The 21,515-nt window shown below is 35.3% G+C and overlaps 2 protein-coding genes across 6 annotated transcripts in view; both read right to left on the bottom strand.

Annotated features, from left to right (window-relative positions):
* LOC133625295 (peroxisome biogenesis factor 2-like) lies at positions 1–16,478 on the bottom strand. Of its 2 annotated transcripts, none has more exons than XM_061994881.1 (3): positions 16,400–16,478; positions 4,786–4,846; positions 1–4,365 (listed from the first exon to the last, which is right to left on the bottom strand). In XM_061994881.1, exon 3 carries the CDS (start codon positions 4,344–4,346, stop codon positions 3,432–3,434), a length of 915 nt encoding a protein of 304 aa, XP_061850865.1. In that variant the 5' UTR covers positions 4,347–4,365; positions 4,786–4,846; positions 16,400–16,478; the 3' UTR covers positions 1–3,431. The 2 variants fall into 2 exon arrangements, with proteins under 2 accessions (XP_061850865.1, XP_061850866.1); XM_061994882.1 differs by lacking the exon at positions 16,400–16,478 and adding an exon at positions 7,717–8,157.
* Positions 13,972–21,515, bottom strand: part of LOC104549441 (peroxisome biogenesis factor 2) — a 21,613-nt gene continuing 14,069 nt past the window's right edge. For all 4 annotated transcript variants that reach the window (XM_061994877.1, XM_061994878.1, XM_061994880.1 and 1 more), the window contains 2 exons: positions 18,757–18,817; positions 13,972–18,336 (listed from right to left, as the gene is read on the bottom strand). In XM_061994877.1, coding sequence (XP_061850861.1) covers positions 17,403–18,317 — 915 coding nt within the window. In that variant the 5' untranslated portion in view covers positions 18,318–18,336; positions 18,757–18,817 and the 3' untranslated portion in view covers positions 13,972–17,402. The remainder of the gene's footprint in view (positions 18,337–18,756; positions 18,818–21,515) is intronic.

Consider the following 21,515-nt stretch of genomic DNA (forward strand, 5'->3'; position numbering starts at 1 on the left):
TTTTCTAATACATTTATTAATATGATTAGTCTGTTGCAGTTATGACTGCTTTAAGATACAATGAAAAGTTGACAGAAAGACAACAAAGCACAAATGAAAATACAGGTCTGTAACTCCTATCTAAGACTGAGTAGAAGTTCCTTAGCTTTCCTAAATTCTAGGCATTTCTTCTTTTCACTGATGCACACATGACTGCTCAGACATACATTTCCACGGTAGTTGAACAATAAAAACCTTTTGTTTAGAAAAATAACTGAAAAGAATAACATTCCCAAATAAGTTTTATCCCATCTTCTACAGGAAATATCACCAGGTGCATCTTAGTCCTTTGTTAGGGTAGTTTTAACGTTAAAATACATGATGCTTATGAGGACAAATTACCAACAAATTAGTATGTAACATTCATAATCCTTTGATTAGTCTGCAAATTATGGTTCTTCTATAATATTTTCAAGTAAGGCTGTTCTGTAGTTTATCACAGAACAAAATGAAGCAGAATGACTCTATAAAAAAAAGTGTATTTTTAATTTTACACTGCAATGAGGAAGCTGCTGAATATTGAATTAACTTCAGAGTCCTAAAAAGCTAACATAGTTGCCAGAAGTTTTTCCAATATACAGTTGAAACCTTAGTCTCATCAATCCGAGTTGTGTCTACAACTGAGCGAAGGTTTCACCACATGGTAGGTTTTAAAAAAAAGAATAAAATATCTGTATCTGACAAACAGAATCACTTTCTTCTGTTTCTGTGAGATGTTTAGTACCTGCTTACTTGCATGGAAAATAAAATAATTAAAGCAACACCTTAGGATCCAGGATCTTACAGTAATGCCAACTGTTTATTTATGCCTTAAGACATAGACTTTACACAGTTGGTCAGTGCTACAAATATAATATACTGATAATAAGGTACTACAGTATCAGACCAATGCTTTGGTACAATAAGCCATTATTAAGTTAAGCATCAAAAGTCCAATTTCAGAAGAAAAAAAACAGGGAGCCAAGTGCAATATAGCACAGCCAGTAGAAAAGAGCCATACAACAAAGGTGTAAAACTTCAGTAAAAAATAGAGATTTTGTACTGATATTGTAACAGGGATGAAAACCAGAGTATACATTTTTCTAGGATTCCACTTGCTTGAAGTTGCAAGAAACAAAACAAACCTCGAGAAATTAATACAGTTCAGGTAAATCAAACAGCAGGACAGAGAAAGGTGGAATTAAAAAGGAAGACAAAATTATTTAAATATTCAGAAAAAAATCATTATTCAATATCATTATTCAATAGGAAAGTTAACTTCTACATAAGAAGAACGTGACATCTAACAGTCCAATACAGAAAATTCCATGCTCTTTTGACACAATGCTGACTGTGACTTCAGATGGAATGAAGAGCACAAGAAACAAAGGTCTGCTATGATTATAAACAACAAAGACTGGATTTTGGATGTGTACAAATCTTAAATAATAAGGACAGTTAGAAAGAGGTAGCAGAAATGCTCATGATCCTTTTTGAAGGCATTAGACCACTTTAAAGTCAGGGTTGCTAACAATTTCTTTGGAAAGGGCTATTAAGTGATGTGGATGGACAATTTGTTCAGAATCACTTCAGGACCAGCAAGTGACTCTAGGACATTCTCCAACAGACTCGTGTTTTGGTACTTCCAAAAAAGACAGATTTGTACCTGCCGGTTCAAATGGCAACAGGAAGTAACAGAATTTTGGCAGGCTGCTGACGAACGCATTGGATGGCAAATAATATATTGCAGCACAGTATCTGGAAGCAGTGACTCTGAAGTCTCTGTTGACTCACAGAACAGTAGCAGAATTAATCAAGTTTTGGGCTGCCCAAAGATACTTACAAACCCGCTAACTATATTTAATTGCATCAGATGAAAGCACCGTGTGTCACTAAAAGATCAAAACCTAGAATTTAAGATCTTCAAACAAACAGGCTGGTGGGTTGTTTTAATCAGACACTGAAGAATGTAATAAACCATTTCACAGAAGTACATCAAAGATACTGGATCAGTTGTTACCATACTATTTTTGGGGCTGACTACTGATGACAGTCAATCAAGAACACAGACATCATAAAGGTATTTACTCAATGCAACTGTTAAGTTTCCAAGAATTTCATTTAAGAGTCAAAAGATAATGCAATGTATTTTTGCGTTAATGAGATGCTTCTGGGTAACACTTTCTGTTAAAAGGACTGTAATTTTTAATAATAAATCTTATAAAAGCAGATCAGAGAGTAAATGGATACTGTTAAAATAGGGCATTGTAAAGCTAACAAAGAAAGCAAACAGTACTAGTAAAAATCAGGAAGAGTCATCTATTTTTTTCATATGTCTACATGCCTATAACTCTGTCTCATCTTTTTTTTTCTGTGTGGTAGTGAGCTATTAGTGAAGTCTGGCACCTACCTGGACCGTACAAAAAAAATCCCAGAAGAGTGGCAAGTCCCAAAGACAGCATCTTGTGAGTAAAGTTTTCTGCAGCATCTCTGACCCAGAAGAATGTGAGTTACCTTGGCCAGCTGCAACATTCCAAAGGATGATGGACTGTGACCTTCAGCTTTAGAGGGAAGAAGCAAGAGGTGGAGATATATATGTCACTGAAGACCACAGACAAAAAGCTGACCAAGAAAATGAGTTCATTCATATGATGAATGTCTAGAAGGTAGTATTTGCATAGGAAGTGTTTCTGTCTCCTGTAGGTGCATATTATCTATGGAAATTTGTCTTACCAGATGGATAACTTAAAACTTAAGATCTATTAATAAGAAAAAAATTCTGGGATAGATAAAGAGTATATCCTGGTTGAATATGATGAATATATAGGTGGTTGAATATGATGAAAACTATTAATAATCTGCTGAGATGACAATTAAGCTTACACCTTTCCTGTTTGCAGTGGAACATCAGACTGGGAATTCAAATATAATATCAAAATTTAGTATTATTATTTAGGCACAACTAAGATGACTTTCCCACTAAATCCATCTACTAGTTAAATTGGCAATGGCAGAAGCTTTTACAAAAAGCTTGAGAAAATCCACAAAATTGGTGAAAGCTTACTGAGTATCTTGTCTATCTTTGAGGGAAGTACAAAGAATGAGGTTAGGAAGTGACAGGCTGACAGACTCAAGATCCCAGACGCAATTAACTGTGTAACATAGGGGTACCAATTTTGGATTAATTAGTTCAAGAGAGGAAACAACATGAGGAACTTTTCTTTCCTTCAGAGTAAAGTTGGCACTGTTACTCTGTTAAAAACTAAGACCAGTAAAAATATGTCACAATATACAAAATTATAGGGTCTCCAAAACAATCTTTAAGCTGTCTGTTTACAATAATTTCTGCATTTTTACATTAATCTCTGCAACTTAACATTTCATGTACAGTATAAAAACAAACCGACCTCGTATCAGGCATGCAATTCTGTCATTTCGATTTTATATTTTAGTGCCTGAAGACTATGTACCTCTGAGCCACATTTAGGACAAGTAAAATACATATCAAATAAACAGTTACTTTTAATACAGTAGTAACAAAAAACATGTGAACAGCCTATGGTATGAGGCATGGTAGGCCATTCCCCACATAGTGAACATTCCTTGCAGTGAGCTGCTAATGTGTTTTCACTATTGGATAGACCCGCAATAGGCAAACACCAAGAAGAAATTTTACGTTTTAGTTTTTGTACATTAATAAGTGGTAGCAGATAAATCAGAAATTCAGCAAAGCCATGCCATAAGAGCTCCCTGTTCATGTATTCAAATCCTACCTGACGAACACTTTGTGGCTTGCAAAAAACTGACTTAATTCCTAGAATGCGTTCTGTAAGTGTTGCAAAGGTCCCTTTCTGAAGAAAAATCAGAAAATTTAGGAGTCCACAGAGTTTAAGTAGTCCAGATCCAAAGCTAATATAACTCTTAATTTTGCAGAAAGACTGCAGTTGATGATTACTAAATAAATCATAACATCTTTCTTCGAACCATTTTCCACCAACAGTGAAAATAAGATACCATAACTTTTGGTGTTTGCTCAGAGGCTGGTATTTCTCTGTCTGAGATAAGTTATTCTTGTACTGAATATTCAGAACTGCCTGTCCCACGGTTGCATTTTTGGAATAGACAGTGAATCTCCATAATATAAGCCATAAAAATGCTTTTACTTCAGGTTCAAAATGAGCAAGCACCCCTGGTTTAAAACCATGAAAACAGCTGGTGAACTGGGACCACACTAGTTGTTCCAAGGCTTTGTTTAGTTCAAGAGCATCAAGTTGACTGATTCTGAGCACAGGATTCACATTCTTTTCCTTTCCAATGTTGGAGGCCATTTCTTCACAATAATTCTTTCTAGGAATAAATCAAATAGATTTTAGTATGAAGAAGCATTTCCTATTTTTGTTCTTATTGAAGGTAACAAAGTTGTAATATACTAGCAGTAAACAGGAAATAACAAAAAAGCTCCTTTGGAATGCTACATTCCTTTCAGGAAGCTTTACATTAAAAGTATAAAATTTAATCTCAAAAGAAGTTAAATAGGACTATTTCTCAAAACCAGTAACATTTGTATTTGGTTACAGAGAAGTGTTTAACAGCTTCCAGAGATTTAGAAAATTCCACAGATTTGATATTTCACTGTATTAATGAAAAAATATATTAATGGGCATAACTATATTATTCAATTGGACTTTAAAATAAAAGATTGGAAACAAGAATTCTAAAACTGTATGTTGGTTTTTGTTGAGAAATAAGGAAAATGAATATACTAACCAAAATCTAGAAGAGAACAGCAGGGTGGACTGAAAATATTGCCATACTTCAGTACCTGCAACTGAAAGCAAATCTTAGAATTACTAAACACAGAAAGAATGAAAATCAAGGTGGGAATGCTAAAATTCAGAAAATAAAGACAGTGATTTGTTTAGAAGAATCACCATATGAGATTAAAGCAATAATAAGCATTCGGGCTTAAATGATCATACAGTGTATCACTGAAGCCTGCAAACATTTTCTAGAGTCTTTTGACGGGAACGGCATTATGCCACTTGTATAGCAAATTTCCTGGCAAGATGATTAATGTATACTAGCAACTTCAACAAACATATACTCTTCTTGTACATGTATTACAGAGGAAGAAAATAAATATATTTTAAAATTGCTTGGTTTAAGTATTATTATATCTGGATTTCTTTAACTAAGAAAATAAATGCAATAAGTTGCAAGAGCTAAATATGAAAAATGCCTCAGTAATACAAAATTATGCGGTAACTGATTTTTGGTTCCATCTACTAATAATATTTTCCAACATCAGTTCAACCACTGTATCCAGTTGTCTCCTATTATCCCAGGTGCTACGGGAAACTGCTGTTGTAGATTTCTCATAAATAAGGTAAGCTAAAGATGTGAAGGTTCTTTTTTTGTTTTCCCAGTATAGCCAGATTATCTAAAGAAACCTCAGCAAGTGAGGAATAAGTCATCAAGAACCTTCTGAAGCCCAAGGAAAATACAGAGCATTAAGACGAATCATGACATATACAAGAAAAGCCATGGACCACTATGGTCTGGGAGCTGATCCACTGCATAGTTGCTTTACAAAACAGGACTTGGAGATTTTGGTAGGCAGCAAGCTGAACACAAGCCACCAGTGCATCTTCATGGCAATAATGCTGATGTGGAGTGCATCAGCAAGTTTACAGCTAGCAGACTGAAGGACATGCATATTCCACTCTGCTTGGCACTGGTGAATCTACAGTTGGGACGCTAAGTCTACTTTTGCCTCTACTATGAATATTACAAAAGAAATGTCAACAAACTGAGAAGAGTCCAGTCACTACTACCATCATGGATCCCTAACATCTGACATATGAGGAGAGCTTGAAGGAACTTAAGATTGTTCAACTTGGAGATAAGGCAGCTAAGAAGTGATCTAACAGTAATCTTCCAGTACCTAAAGGTTAAAGAGATGATTGTCAAACCTTTCTGTAAGATGCAGTGAGAGGCAACTGGTTGCTACGTGAGAAATTCCAATTAGACATAAGGAAACTGGAACAGTTTGTCTAGAGGGAAATCTCCATTCCTGGAGATTCTTAAAACATGACCCAAAGATGCCCTGAGCCACCTGTTTTAGCACTGAATTCATCCACATTTTTTCACAGCAGAATGGACTAGATGCCATAAAGAACCTCCCTGCAACTTACAAGCAGCCTGGTCTAGTAAAAGGTGTCCCTGCCCATAGCATAGAGGGCTGGAACTAAATATCTTTAAGGTGTCTTCCAAATCAAACTCTTCTGTGATTCTATGGACCCTGACCTTCCCAAAAAAACTGTGCATGCCTTGTTGTACAATCTAATTGATTTGTGAGAGTAGGTATTTTTTTCATGTCCATGATCCTTTATAGGACTTTATTTGAAGAAAATAACTTCAGTGAACCTGTCAGTGTGAGTTTAAACTTTGTATACAGAAAGCGAGAATAATTTTTGAACCAAGTCCAACCACTGTCTGTTAATCCTTGAAACATTGCAAAATTCAACAGGTCTCAAAAAAAAATTAGAATCCACACTACATATACTGTTTAACTGTGACGTATTTCATGTCTCTTCCAGAAATATCAACTAGCAGACTGATTCCACTTTGAAGTCACTTTTATACAAACCATATGGAAAAGGAAGACTGTAAGACAATACCATAAGCAACTTACAATAAAGCTGTACTCCTTAAAATGCTTTAAATTATGCTTCTAATATTTCTATGCAATAAAAGATTTCTTTTGGATGATCAATTAAGGAAGTACTCTATTCTCAAATCATTCCGAATTTAAGCCGTAAAACTGGGCATTGTTCTGCAAGATCACTGAAAGCTTGCATGACCATGACTGAACCCTGCAAGTTACTTTAAAGTCAAAGCTATATGGATATGATTTCTATGTGTAATTATGTTTCAGTATGCTCACTGTTACATGCAGGCTGAAGTACTATACTATACACATTATGCTTACTTCTAAAAGTATTTAAGGTTTTACTGCACTTACAAGATAGACACTTAATTCCCACAAACACTAAAGGGGAAAGTTTGAAAACTGTATTTTTCTATGAAAAAGGGCTGCAAATGTCCTAACAATCTGGATAGCAGTAATTGTTTCTTTGACAGAAGAGGGCTGAATTCTAATATCTATTTTATTATAGCAGGGAATTGTCATTATATTTTTCTTCTTTGACGACAAAGTTTTCAAGAGGTAATACATAAAAAATAAATAAATTATAAAGTTTTCACTTTTAAAATTACTTCTATACAAAATCAGAAATATTAAGATTTCAGTTTATACTCTTTTCAAAAATAGTGATTCTAGAGTAGGAATAAATGATGTTCTGGTTTAAAACTCCATAATAAACACAGTCTGCAAATGGCAAGACATTTAACTTGTACTTTTGAACGTTATTTTTGCAATTCATATTATGCTGAGCTATACAGATAGTAAAGAGAATGATGGTTTTCCTCAAGTTTCTGCATTAAATTGTGATGTCTTTACTATTTTAACTTGCTTATTTGGTTTATTTCAATTTAAAAAAAAATTATAAACTTAAGAACTTGGAATTGCAGGCCCAGTGTTGTGAGTTTGTGTGGAGCTGTTATTGCTAACAGGGAAGGAGCTGTAAAGATGGCTCCTGTAAGAAGTTGCTTGCTTTCCCCAGCTCTGAGTCAGACCTGCTTCTGAGGCTGAGCCAATCAAGTGCCTTCACAATCACTTTTTAAGAAGAAGGAGTCAGAAGAGAGGGTTCTTCCTGTTTTTCCTTCTTATTTCCTGGTGGTGGTGGAAGGAGTTGGATGAGAGAGAAGTGACCATGCGGACCCCAATGTCAGTGAGTGAAGAAAGGAGGAGGTCTGCTGGAGCAGATTTCCTTGCATCCTGTGGGGAAATGGCAGGCTGTTCCACTGCCATTTGTGGAGAGGAGTTGAGAAGCTGAGATTTGTTGGCAATTCATGGAGGACCCCAGGCCAGGGGTGGTGACTATGTCCAGAAGAGGCGGTGAATTTGTGGAAGGGCAGCATTGCAGCAGAAGGTGCCTGGAATGCTGCTGGCTGCAGAGGAGTCCCAGGCTGGAGGAGTTTGTGAGCAGAAGCTGTAGCTGTTGGTAAGAACTCACAGTGGAGAGGTTCACTAAGGAGGGACCCTGCAGAGGAACAAGGGAAGAATGGGAGGAGTTGTCCTGCTCTGAGAAGAAAGAAGCGGCAGAGACCATCTGTGAGGGACTGACTATATCTCTCATTCCCTACCCCCTTGCACTGTTGGTGGGGGAGGAAGTAGAGAGAGAGAAGGAGCAGGTTGATGAGCCTAGGAAGAAACGAGAGGTGGGGGAAGGAGATCTTAAAGTTCTGGTTTTATTGTTCTCATCATCCTGCTCTGATTCTGCTTTCTGTTCTGCTCTGTTTCTGGTAGATAGTAGAATAAACTTTTCTTACTTTCTAAGTCAAAAAACTGGAGTCTGTTTTGCCTGGAACCGTAACTGGCAGTGAGCCCTCCCTGCCCTTGTCTCCATCCACAAGGTCCTTGGTTATTGTTTTTCCTCCCATCTCACTGGGGCCTCTGCCATACTAAGGAGGGTGGATGGGGGGGCAGTGAGCAAGAGACTGTTGTGGTGCTTCATTGCTGGCTGGGCCTAAACCCCAACAACCAGTAACAAAAGAGACAAATATCAACGCTCAGTTAAAGGTTCCATTGGGCTTACCTTAGATGATCAGAATTGAACAGTTATATAGGATACACAATAAACTCAATGTATGATTAACTTGCTACATAAACACACTTCAAGAGAAAACAGTAAAGAATACTACTTGAAAGGCTTTCCCTTGATTTTGCATTGTCATAGATACTGCACAGAAAAAAAAAAAAATTGAGACACACCTCCCAGAAAAAAAAAAAATCCACAGAACGTTTCCTTCTTAAATAACTTACAATTCTTCTGTTTTTTGGCTTTCTTTTCAATCTAAACAAATCAATCATCCCACCAGTACAGTACACTGTGCAGCAAAAACAACAGCAAATATTGTATAAGACTAGGGAAAAAGGAATTTCTTCTGGTACGTGTTAGTGCTCTTATTGAGCATTGTACAAATTATGAATGAATATATTTTATTTGGAAACGTGTTATTGACAGAAATCTATCAATAGTAATGTGAGTATTGTCAACAGTCTGCCAATATTAATGTAATTATGATTAAGAGGATAACATGGATTTTAGCTGTAATACCAAGTAACATCTCCTGCATTGCTGCTATCAATATAAGCATTATTATTGACCTGTTCTAGGGCTACCAGTATGAGATGTATTACCATCAGGCATATTTGTCAATGCGTTCTGCCCACAAAAATTCTACATTTAAATTTACAGGTCTTTAAACTTTGCCTGCAGAAATATACAGATCCAAGTAAGCTCTAGGGTGCCACTTTTTTTCCACAGGGCTACTCCACTGTGGATGAGTAATCAAGGGGTTTCTACTGTCTCAGTGCTACTGCAATCACCCTCCGTCTTTTTTTAGCATAATCACTACAAGACAGATAGACATACATTACAGGCAGAAACTTCAAAATATTTTAAGTGTGATTTTGCAAAAAGACTTTTTTGGGAAGCCAAATGAAAATATATTTAAGTAAAAAATGAACTTCGTTAATTTCTCCATCTTTCTTCATTACTCTAACTTAAAATTGCATTTAGGATACAAAGAAGTAGCACACCCATTCATTCCACCGTGTTCATGATTTAGCTATTTTAGATATCTCCTCTGTGCAGCCAAAGCATGTAGTCTGAGCAATGTACTTGTGCAGTGATGGAATGGATCACCAGAGACTACATAATTCTAACTCAGCATAAATGCAGGCTCAAGAATATCTTGGCAGATGTTTAACTACCAAGAAAGCTGATGCCACACTTTCTCAACATAGTCTGTTCCAGTGTTTTATCACCCTCATAATTACAAAGAATCCTCTTCTCACACTTGATCTAAAGCATTCTTATTACAAATAAAGACGGTTTTCATTCTGCAGGAGAAAACGAACATAACAGAAAAGAATTTCTACTCTGTCTGCATCTTCTCAAAAGGAAAAAGTAGTGAGGTACGGGAGGAGGCCAACTACATACAGAAGATTTGCCAAATCGGACAACATCCTTTTTCGTACAATATACCTGGTATAACCCTCCAGGAAAAAAAAAAAGAAACAACAAATCCCTTTCTTTTTTTCAAGCAGTATAGTTAGCATTTACCTTGAGGTCTAATATACCTTCAGATTTTTCCCCTGTCATTTTTCTATCTGAATAGTTATTTCCTGTTTTATGTTTACATATTTGAGTATTCCCTGTTAAATATAATGCTTTGTATATGCCTGAGCTACTTTTCACCATGTCACTTTCAGAGAGTCTGTCCAAATTCATCAAGATTATTTTGAATTCAGATCTTAGGTTTAAAATGAACCCCAAAAAGTGCCTTTCAACCCTCTCCAGCTTAGCATCAGCAGTAACTTTTACAAGCGTGTGTTCTACCATCGAACTCATGAATGCCATTTCATCTTGACAGGGTACTATAGATAATTACTCTGTAAAGGCAATTTTTCAACTTGATGCTGATAATATCAGCATTTAATGGAGACAGTATCGATATTGCATTTCCCTAGCTTGCCTATGTAAGGAAAAAGACTTTATTAAAATCAAGCTGTACAGTACCTAAGTTTTCCTCTTACTTACCAAGCTTGTTATCCTTTCTAAGAGGAGACACAGATTGAGGTTTCTTACAAACAGGTCATGTCAAGCCATATGGCTTCTTTACAATCTCCCTCCTGTATTTTTAGATACAAATTAATTGCTAAACTATTTACTCGATCTTTATTTGGAATCGAAACTGACAGCCTCAATAATGCTCTTAACGGAAGACTAGAGAGACACAAAACCACACACACACAAACCCATTTTGCTGGCTATTTTCACCCTCTGGGACATTAAATAAATAAATAAATAAATGAAATCAGTGGTGCCTAATTCCTCAATCATTCTAGGATGAATTTTATTAGGATTTGCCACTTGAGCACATCTATATTAAGATTCCTTAGGCTATTCTTTCTGTGCTTTGGTTCCACTCTTATTTCCTGTCTAAGATTAATTTTATGAAAGTAGCAGGTCACAATATATCTCTTTTATAAAGTACGAAGTAAAGAATCAGTCTTTGAAAATCTGTTACTTGTTCTCCTTTATTATTTAATAACCAATCTAGGTAATGGACCTATCCCTTTGTGCCTCCTTTTACTTAGCTGTTTGGACCCTTTCATTGATTCTTCTCTTGCGCTTTGTAAATTGAAACTTATTTTATTCTTTAGAGTCACTGATTTTATTCTTAAATTCCTAAGCTATTCCTTTACATTCATTGCTAATCATGTTGCATTATTTTTGCCTGGACAACTCTTGATTTCCATGCCACTCAAAAATTTCTGATATATGAAGTCTTTTTAACATTCATTGTTATTATTTTACTTTATTATTATAAACTACCTCAACAGAAAGAAACAGTAGGACATATATTAGAGATAACCACTTTTCAGCCTTTTCAACAGACTATGTCAAGTCCCAGCATCAGACCTGTGGCCCAGATAGGGGAAAGTAGTATGTGGTGAGCATGCTAGGAATCATACCCTCTCTGGACAGAATATCATTAACATATGATTCTCCTTTCTGTCAAGAGCTATAATGCATTTGGTATTGCGTATTCAGTGTTATCATACTGGGGGGGGAGGGGAGGGCGCTGAGAGAGACTATGAGAGCAAGCCATACCTTTGGTCTACTATGCCTCTTTATGTTCACTAAGTTAGGATATCAACAGATAATGAAAACTATTGTTTCACCCACCACAAGCACACTGAGGAGGTCTTAAGTTGGTTTTGTGGTTTAGGTTTGGTTTTTTTGTTTGTTTGGGTTGTTTTAAAATGTATTTCATTTAACAGTTCTTTTCAGTTACTCTCAATAGCAGTGGATATTTTAGATGTGAATTTGAAATCAATAAAGGTAAATCTTCCCTTAAATCAACTGTCAGTACCTGGACCTCAGTTGCTCAAAGACTCATGTCTCACAGTTAGTTCTCATCTATTTCTTGCTTATCAAGTTTTGAGACAAATATCCTCAGATCAACGTCTAATTTGGAAGCCCAATTGTGTGGTCTCTTAATCACTGTAAAATTAACCCATCACTGTATCATAGCTCAAATAAATTTACAAAGATTCATTTTGTATCCCTGTCTCGGTTTCTATATACTTCAGCTAAATATCTACCATTTAATAAAAACCAAACTGATTCTGTAGCCATTTGGAGTAACTAGTAACATCAACTGAAAAAACAGTAACATACTGCAATCACATTATTTATTTATTTCTTATATGTGTAGGAGGCAGAACTATTTCTCAAAACAGACAAAGTATAGGAAAACATTTGAATGTCTAACACATCAGTCCCACAGATGAAATTAATATTTTCACCAAGCACGCTGACTGAACCACTAGTAAATTCCAGAATTCTAAATGCTACATCTAATACAGTTATATCTAATATCCAAAGATCAAGTACAAGACAAAGATACATTCAAATCACAGGCTGCTTTTCGAACTTTAACTTAGTAAACTTAATTTTCATAAAATGGGATACAAGAGATTAGCCACTGCCAAATGCCTGTAGACAGCAAAACATAACAATAGCTCATTGATTTATCTTCCATAAACTACCTGCCAGAGTCAAAATATTAGGGCTTCAAGTTACAAAATAAAAACTAGCTCAAAGAGCCAGAATTGATACAACAGTAATGAAGAGCAGTAGAAAAGTGCTGCACTGTTAGAAGCTGTACATCAGTCATTTCTGTCAGTATTTGATGGAAACTGAAAATCCTGTGTCAGTGTAATACATTCTCTCAATGAATGCTAGCAACCAAACTATTATTGCCCACCATTACAGATATTCTGAATGCTAAGAGCTGTCACCGACTTCAGAAAAATTTTTGATCAGTCAGTACTCTTAAAAAAGACTGTTAGATGCAAACACCAGATCTGATGGACTAATTACTGCATAACTAATATTTTAAAATTCATTATGTTAAATTTAAGGTGACAAAAACTCAAAAGTACATTTGTGTTCCCCGTTACATAAAAGCCATGGACAGCATCAATTTTCTTGATTTAGACCTAACTTTCATTTATTAGAATAAATACAAAGATACACATGTATCAAGTCACATGTTGTATTATTGTTCTTCTGTATTCCATATCCCATTCCTCTTCTTCCCCCATCTTACGACCTCTTTTGTGTCACCCCACTCCTTACTAAACATCCAATTGCAAATTCATCTCTAAAGGGATGTGTCAATACTGCTTCTAAATTCCCATTTCTGCTGTACTATCTGTTGCTCTTTTTAATTTAAATCCGTGATAAAAGAATCCAAAAGCTTGACAAAACAAAGTTGCATTGTAACTTGAAAGCTTCCAAAAACACATAGAATCATTTTGGTTGGAATCCATCCATATTTGTCAACGTGGTTTTCATAAGAATGATATACCTCAGATAAGAACTGTAGTAATAGTCTCCAATAAGGACTGCATTTAAGAAGTACATTTATTTCACCTTTCTTAACATTTTCTCTTCGCCACTTTGTCCAGATCATCTTCACATGACACATCTCACACTTGGGGAACAATAAAGAAATACTTTCAGGTAATGCAGAAGTCAGACACTCTCCATGTCTTTTACTTATTGAAACCCCTGCTTTTAAATGTTCCATACTCTTACTTAAATGACATCTCTCTTAAATAGGCATATGGAGTTGATGGAATGGTGGTGGTTTGTAGAAGCAAGGAATCAGTATTCTTTCATCTAAATGCCTCCAAATTCGCACCTTGTGACAACCAGTAATTCTCATTCAAATTACAATACAAAAACATTTTCTAATACATTTATTAATATGATTAGTCTGTTGCAGTTATGACTGCTTTAAGATACAATGAAAAGTTGACAGAAAGACAACAAAGCACAAATGAAAATACAGGTCTGTAACTCCTATCTAAGACTGAGTAGAAGTTCCTTAGCTTTCCTAAATTCTAGGCATTTCTTCTTTTCACTGATGCACACATGACTGCTCAGACATACATTTCCACGGTAGTTGAACAATAAAAACCTTTTGTTTAGAAAAATAACTGAAAAGAATAACATTCCCAAATAAGTTTTATCCCATCTTCTACAGGAAATATCACCAGGTGCATCTTAGTCCTTTGTTAGGGTAGTTTTAACGTTAAAATACATGATGCTTATGAGGACAAATTACCAACAAATTAGTATGTAACATTCATAATCCTTTGATTAGTCTGCAAATTATGGTTCTTCTATAATATTTTCAAGTAAGGCTGTTCTGTAGTTTATCACAGAACAAAATGAAGCAGAATGACTCTATAAAAAAAAGTGTATTTTTAATTTTACACTGCAATGAGGAAGCTGCTGAATATTGAATTAACTTCAGAGTCCTAAAAAGCTAACATAGTTGCCAGAAGTTTTTCCAATATACAGTTGAAACCTTAGTCTCATCAATCCGAGTTGTGTCTACAACTGAGCGAAGGTTTCACCACATGGTAGGTTTTAAAAAAAAGAATAAAATATCTGTATCTGACAAACAGAATCACTTTCTTCTGTTTCTGTGAGATGTTTAGTACCTGCTTACTTGCATGGAAAATAAAATAATTAAAGCAACACCTTAGGATCCAGGATCTTACAGTAATGCCAACTGTTTATTTATGCCTTAAGACATAGACTTTACACAGTTGGTCAGTGCTACAAATATAATATACTGATAATAAGGTACTACAGTATCAGACCAATGCTTTGGTACAATAAGCCATTATTAAGTTAAGCATCAAAAGTCCAATTTCAGAAGAAAAAAAACAGGGAGCCAAGTGCAATATAGCACAGCCAGTAGAAAAGAGCCATACAACAAAGGTGTAAAACTTCAGTAAAAAATAGAGATTTTGTACTGATATTGTAACAGGGATGAAAACCAGAGTATACATTTTTCTAGGATTCCACTTGCTTGAAGTTGCAAGAAACAAAACAAACCTCGAGAAATTAATACAGTTCAGGTAAATCAAACAGCAGGACAGAGAAAGGTGGAATTAAAAAGGAAGACAAAATTATTTAAATATTCAGAAAAAAATCATTATTCAATATCATTATTCAATAGGAAAGTTAACTTCTACATAAGAAGAACGTGACATCTAACAGTCCAATACAGAAAATTCCATGCTCTTTTGACACAATGCTGACTGTGACTTCAGATGGAATGAAGAGCACAAGAAACAAAGGTCTGCTATGATTATAAACAACAAAGACTGGATTTTGGATGTGTACAAATCTTAAATAATAAGGACAGTTAGAAAGAGGTAGCAGAAATGCTCATGATCCTTTTTGAAGGCATTAGACCACTTTAAAGTCAGGGTTGCTAACAATTTCTTTGGAAAGGGCTATTAAGTGATGTGGATGGACAATTTGTTCAGAATCACTTCAGGACCAGCAAGTGACTCTAGGACATTCTCCAACAGACTCGTGTTTTGGTACTTCCAAAAAAGACAGATTTGTACCTGCCGGTTCAAATGGCAACAGGAAGTAACAGAATTTTGGCAGGCTGCTGACGAACGCATTGGATGGCAAATAATATATTGCAGCACAGTATCTGGAAGCAGTGACTCTGAAGTCTCTGTTGACTCACAGAACAGTAGCAGAATTAATCAAGTTTTGGGCTGCCCAAAGATACTTACAAACCCGCTAACTATATTTAATTGCATCAGATGAAAGCACCGTGTGTCACTAAAAGATCAAAACCTAGAATTTAAGATCTTCAAACAAACAGGCTGGTGGGTTGTTTTAATCAGACACTGAAGAATGTAATAAACCATTTCACAGAAGTACATCAAAGATACTGGATCAGTTGTTACCATACTATTTTTGGGGCTGACTACTGATGACAGTCAATCAAGAACACAGACATCATAAAGGTATTTACTCAATGCAACTGTTAAGTTTCCAAGAATTTCATTTAAGAGTCAAAAGATAATGCAATGTATTTTTGCGTTAATGAGATGCTTCTGGGTAACACTTTCTGTTAAAAGGACTGTAATTTTTAATAATAAATCTTATAAAAGCAGATCAGAGAGTAAATGGATACTGTTAAAATAGGGCATTGTAAAGCTAACAAAGAAAGCAAACAGTACTAGTAAAAATCAGGAAGAGTCATCTATTTTTTTCATATGTCTACATGCCTATAACTCTGTCTCATCTTTTTTTTTCTGTGTGGTAGTGAGCTATTAGTGAAGTCTGGCACCTACCTGGACCGTACAAAAAAAATCCCAGAAGAGTGGCAAGTCCCAAAGACAGCATCTTGTGAGTAAAGTTTTCTGCAGCATCTCTGACCCAGAAGAATGTGAGTTACCTTGGCCAGCTGCAACATTCCAAAGGATGATGGACTGTGACCTTCAGCTTTAGAGGGAAGAAGCAAGAGGTGGAGATATATATGTCACTGAAGACCACAGACAAAAAGCTGACCAAGAAAATGAGTTCATTCATATGATGAATGTCTAGAAGGTAGTATTTGCATAGGAAGTGTTTCTGTCTCCTGTAGGTGCATATTATCTATGGAAATTTGTCTTACCAGATGGATAACTTAAAACTTAAGATCTATTAATAAGAAAAAAATTCTGGGATAGATAAAGAGTATATCCTGGTTGAATATGATGAATATATAGGTGGTTGAATATGATGAAAACTATTAATAATCTGCTGAGATGACAATTAAGCTTACACCTTTCCTGTTTGCAGTGGAACATCAGACTGGGAATTCAAATATAATATCAAAATTTAGTATTATTATTTAGGCACAACTAAGATGACTTTCCCACTAAATCCATCTACTAGTTAAATTGGCAATGGCAGAAGCTTTTACAAAAAGCTTGAGAAAATCCACAAAATTGGTGAAAGCTTACTGAGTATCTTGTCTATCTTTGAGGGAAGTACAAAGAATGAGGTTAGGAAGTGACAGGCTGACAGACTCAAGATCCCAGACGCAATTAACTGTGTAACATAGGGGTACCAATTTTGGATTAATTAGTTCAAGAGAGGAAACAACATGAGGAACTTTTCTTTCCTTCAGAGTAAAGTTGGCACTGTTACTCTGTTAAAAACTAAGACCAGTAAAAATATGTCACAATATACAAAATTATAGGGTCTCCAAAACAATCTTTAAGCTGTCTGTTTACAATAATTTCTGCATTTTTACATTAATCTCTGCAACTTAACATTTCATGTACAGTATAAAAACAAACCGACCTCGTATCAGGCATGCAATTCTGTCATTTCGATTTTATATTTTAGTGCCTGAAGACTATGTACCTCTGAGCCACATTTAGGACAAGTAAAATACATATCAAATAAACAGTTACTTTTAATACAGTAGTAACAAAAAACATGTGAACAGCCTATGGTATGAGGCATGGTAGGCCATTCCCCACATAGTGAACATTCCTTGCAGTGAGCTGCTAATGTGTTTTCACTATTGGATAGACCCGCAATAGGCAAACACCAAGAAGAAATTTTACGTTTTAGTTTTTGTACATTAATAAGTGGTAGCAGATAAATCAGAAATTCAGCAAAGCCATGCCATAAGAGCTCCCTGTTCATGTATTCAAATCCTACCTGACGAACACTTTGTGGCTTGCAAAAAACTGACTTAATTCCTAGAATGCGTTCTGTAAGTGTTGCAAAGGTCCCTTTCTGAAGAAAAATCAGAAAATTTAGGAGTCCACAGAGTTTAAGTAGTCCAGATCCAAAGCTAATATAACTCTTAATTTTGCAGAAAGACTGCAGTTGATGATTACTAAATAAATCATAACATCTTTCTTCGAACCATTTTCCACCAACAGTGAAAATAAGATACCATAACTTTTGGTGTTTGCTCAGAGGCTGGTATTTCTCTGTCTGAGATAAGTTATTCTTGTACTGAATATTCAGAACTGCCTGTCCCACGGTTGCATTTTTGGAATAGACAGTGAATCTCCATAATATAAGCCATAAAAATGCTTTTACTTCAGGTTCAAAATGAGCAAGCACCCCTGGTTTAAAACCATGAAAACAGCTGGTGAACTGGGACCACACTAGTTGTTCCAAGGCTTTGTTTAGTTCAAGAGCATCAAGTTGACTGATTCTGAGCACAGGATTCACATTCTTTTCCTTTCCAATGTTGGAGGCCATTTCTTCACAATAATTCTTTCTAGGAATAAATCAAATAGATTTTAGTATGAAGAAGCATTTCCTATTTTTGTTCTTATTGAAGGTAACAAAGTTGTAATATACTAGCAGTAAACAGGAAATAACAAAAAAGCTCCTTTGGAATGCTACATTCCTTTCAGGAAGCTTTACATTAAAAGTATAAAATTTAATCTCAAAAGAAGTTAAATAGGACTATTTCTCAAAACCAGTAACATTTGTATTTGGTTACAGAGAAGTGTTTAACAGCTTCCAGAGATTTAGAAAATTCCACAGATTTGATATTTCACTGTATTAATGAAAAAATATATTAATGGGCATAACTATATTATTCAATTGGACTTTAAAATAAAAGATTGGAAACAAGAATTCTAAAACTGTATGTTGGTTTTTGTTGAGAAATAAGGAAAATGAATATACTAACCAAAATCTAGAAGAGAACAGCAGGGTGGACTGAAAATATTGCCATACTTCAGTACCTGCAACTGAAAGCAAATCTTAGAATTACTAAACACAGAAAGAATGAAAATCAAGGTGGGAATGCTAAAATTCAGAAAATAAAGACAGTGATTTGTTTAGAAGAATCACCATATGAGATTAAAGCAATAATAAGCATTCGGGCTTAAATGATCATACAGTGTATCACTGAAGCCTGCAAACATTTTCTAGAGTCTTTTGACGGGAACGGCATTATGCCACTTGTATAGCAAATTTCCTGGCAAGATGATTAATGTATACTAGCAACTTCAACAAACATATACTCTTCTTGTACATGTATTACAGAGGAAGAAAATAAATATATTTTAAAATTGCTTGGTTTAAGTATTATTATATCTGGATTTCTTTAACTAAGAAAATAAATGCAATAAGTTGCAAGAGCTAAATATGAAAAATGCCTCAGTAATACAAAATTATGCGGTAACTGATTTTTGGTTCCATCTACTAATAATATTTTCCAACATCAGTTCAACCACTGTATCCAGTTGTCTCCTATTATCCCAGGTGCTACGGGAAACTGCTGTTGTAGATTTCTCATAAATAAGGTAAGCTAAAGATGTGAAGGTTCTTTTTTTGTTTTCCCAGTATAGCCAGATTATCTAAAGAAACCTCAGCAAGTGAGGAATAAGTCATCAAGAACCTTCTGAAGCCCAAGGAAAATACAGAGCATTAAGACGAATCATGACATATACAAGAAAAGCCATGGACCACTATGGTCTGGGAGCTGATCCACTGCATAGTTGCTTTACAAAACAGGACTTGGAGATTTTGGTAGGCAGCAAGCTGAACACAAGCCACCAGTGCATCTTCATGGCAATAATGCTGATGTGGAGTGCATCAGCAAGTTTACAGCTAGCAGACTGAAGGACATGCATATTCCACTCTGCTTGGCACTGGTGAATCTACAGTTGGGACGCTAAGTCTACTTTTGCCTCTACTATGAATATTACAAAAGAAATGTCAACAAACTGAGAAGAGTCCAGTCACTACTACCATCATGGATCCCTAACATCTGACATATGAGGAGAGCTTGAAGGAACTTAAGATTGTTCAACTTGGAGATAAGGCAGCTAAGAAGTGATCTAACAGTAATCTTCCAGTACCTAAAGGTTAAAGAGATGATTGTCAAACCTTTCTGTAAGATGCAGTGAGAGGCAACTGGTTGCTACGTGAGAAATTCCAATTAGACATAAGGAAACTGGAACAGTTTGTCTAGAGGGAAATCTCCATTCCTGGAGATTCTTAAAACATGACCCAAAGATGCCCTGAGCCACCTGTTTTAGCACTGAATTCATCCACATTTTTTCACAGCAGAATGGACTAGATGCCATAAAGAACCTCCCTGCAACTTACAAGCAGCCTGGTCTAGTAAAAGGTGTCCCTGCCCATAGCATAGAGGGCTGGAACTAAATATCTTTAAGGTGTCTTCCAAATCAAACTCTTCTGTGATTCTATGGACCCTGACCTTCCCAAAAAAACTGTGCATGCCTTGTTGTACAATCTAATTGATTTGTGAGAGTAGGTATTTTTTTCATGTCCATGATCCTTTATAGGACTTTATTTGAAGAAAATAACTTCAGTGAACCTGTCAGTGTGAGTTTAAACTTTGTATACAGAAAGCGAGAATAATTTTTGAACCAAGTCCAACCACTGTCTGTTAATCCTTGAAACATTGCAAAATTCAACAGGTCTCAAAAAAAAATTAGAATCCACACTACATATACTGTTTAACTGTGACGTATTTCATGTCTCTTCCAGAAATATCAACTAGCAGACTGATTCCACTTTGAAGTCACTTTTATACAAACCATATGGAAAAGGAAGACTGTAAGACAATACCATAAGCAACTTACAATAAAGCTGTACTCCTTAAAATGCTTTAAATTATGCTTCTAATATTTCTATGCAATAAAAGATTTCTTTTGGATGATCAATTAAGGAAGTACTCTATTCTCAAATCATTCCGAATTTAAGCCGTAAAACTGGGCATTGTTCTGCAAGATCACTGAAAGCTTGCATGACCATGACTGAACCCTGCAAGTTACTTTAAAGTCAAAGCTATATGGATATGATTTCTATGTGTAATTATGTTTCAGTATGCTCACTGTTACATGCAGGCTGAAGTACTATACTATACACATTATGCTTACTTCTAAAAGTATTTAAGGTTTTACTGCACTTACAAGATAGACACTTAATTCCCACAAACACTAAAGGGGAAAGTTTGAAAACTGTATTTTTCTATGAAAAAGGGCTGCAAATGTCCTAACAATCTGGATAGCAGTAATTGTTTCTTTGACAGAAGAGGGCTGAATTCTAATATCTATTTTATTATAGCAGGGAATTGTCATTATATTTTTCTTCTTTGACGACAAAGTTTTCAAGAGGTAATACATAAAAAATAAATAAATTATAAAGTTTTCACTTTTAAAATTACTTCTATACAAAATCAGAAATATTAAGATTTCAGTTTATACTCTTTTCAAAAATAGTGATTCTAGAGTAGGAATAAATGATGTTCTGGTTTAAAACTCCATAATAAACACAGTCTGCAAATGGCAAGACATTTAACTTGTACTTTTGAACGTTATTTTTGCAATTCATATTATGCTGAGCTATACAGATAGTAAAGAGAATGATGGTTTTCCTCAAGTTTCTGCATTAAATTGTGATGTCTTTACTATT

This window comes from Colius striatus, chromosome 4, assembly GCF_028858725.1.
Source record: "Colius striatus isolate bColStr4 chromosome 4, bColStr4.1.hap1, whole genome shotgun sequence".
Taxonomy (NCBI): domain Eukaryota; kingdom Metazoa; phylum Chordata; class Aves; order Coliiformes; family Coliidae; genus Colius; species Colius striatus.

Excerpts from the sequence above, each read along its gene's own strand:
- LOC133625295 (XM_061994881.1), bottom strand. The coding sequence starts at position 4,346 with ATGGCCTCCAACATTGGAAAGGAAAAGAATGTGAATCCTGTGCTCAGA.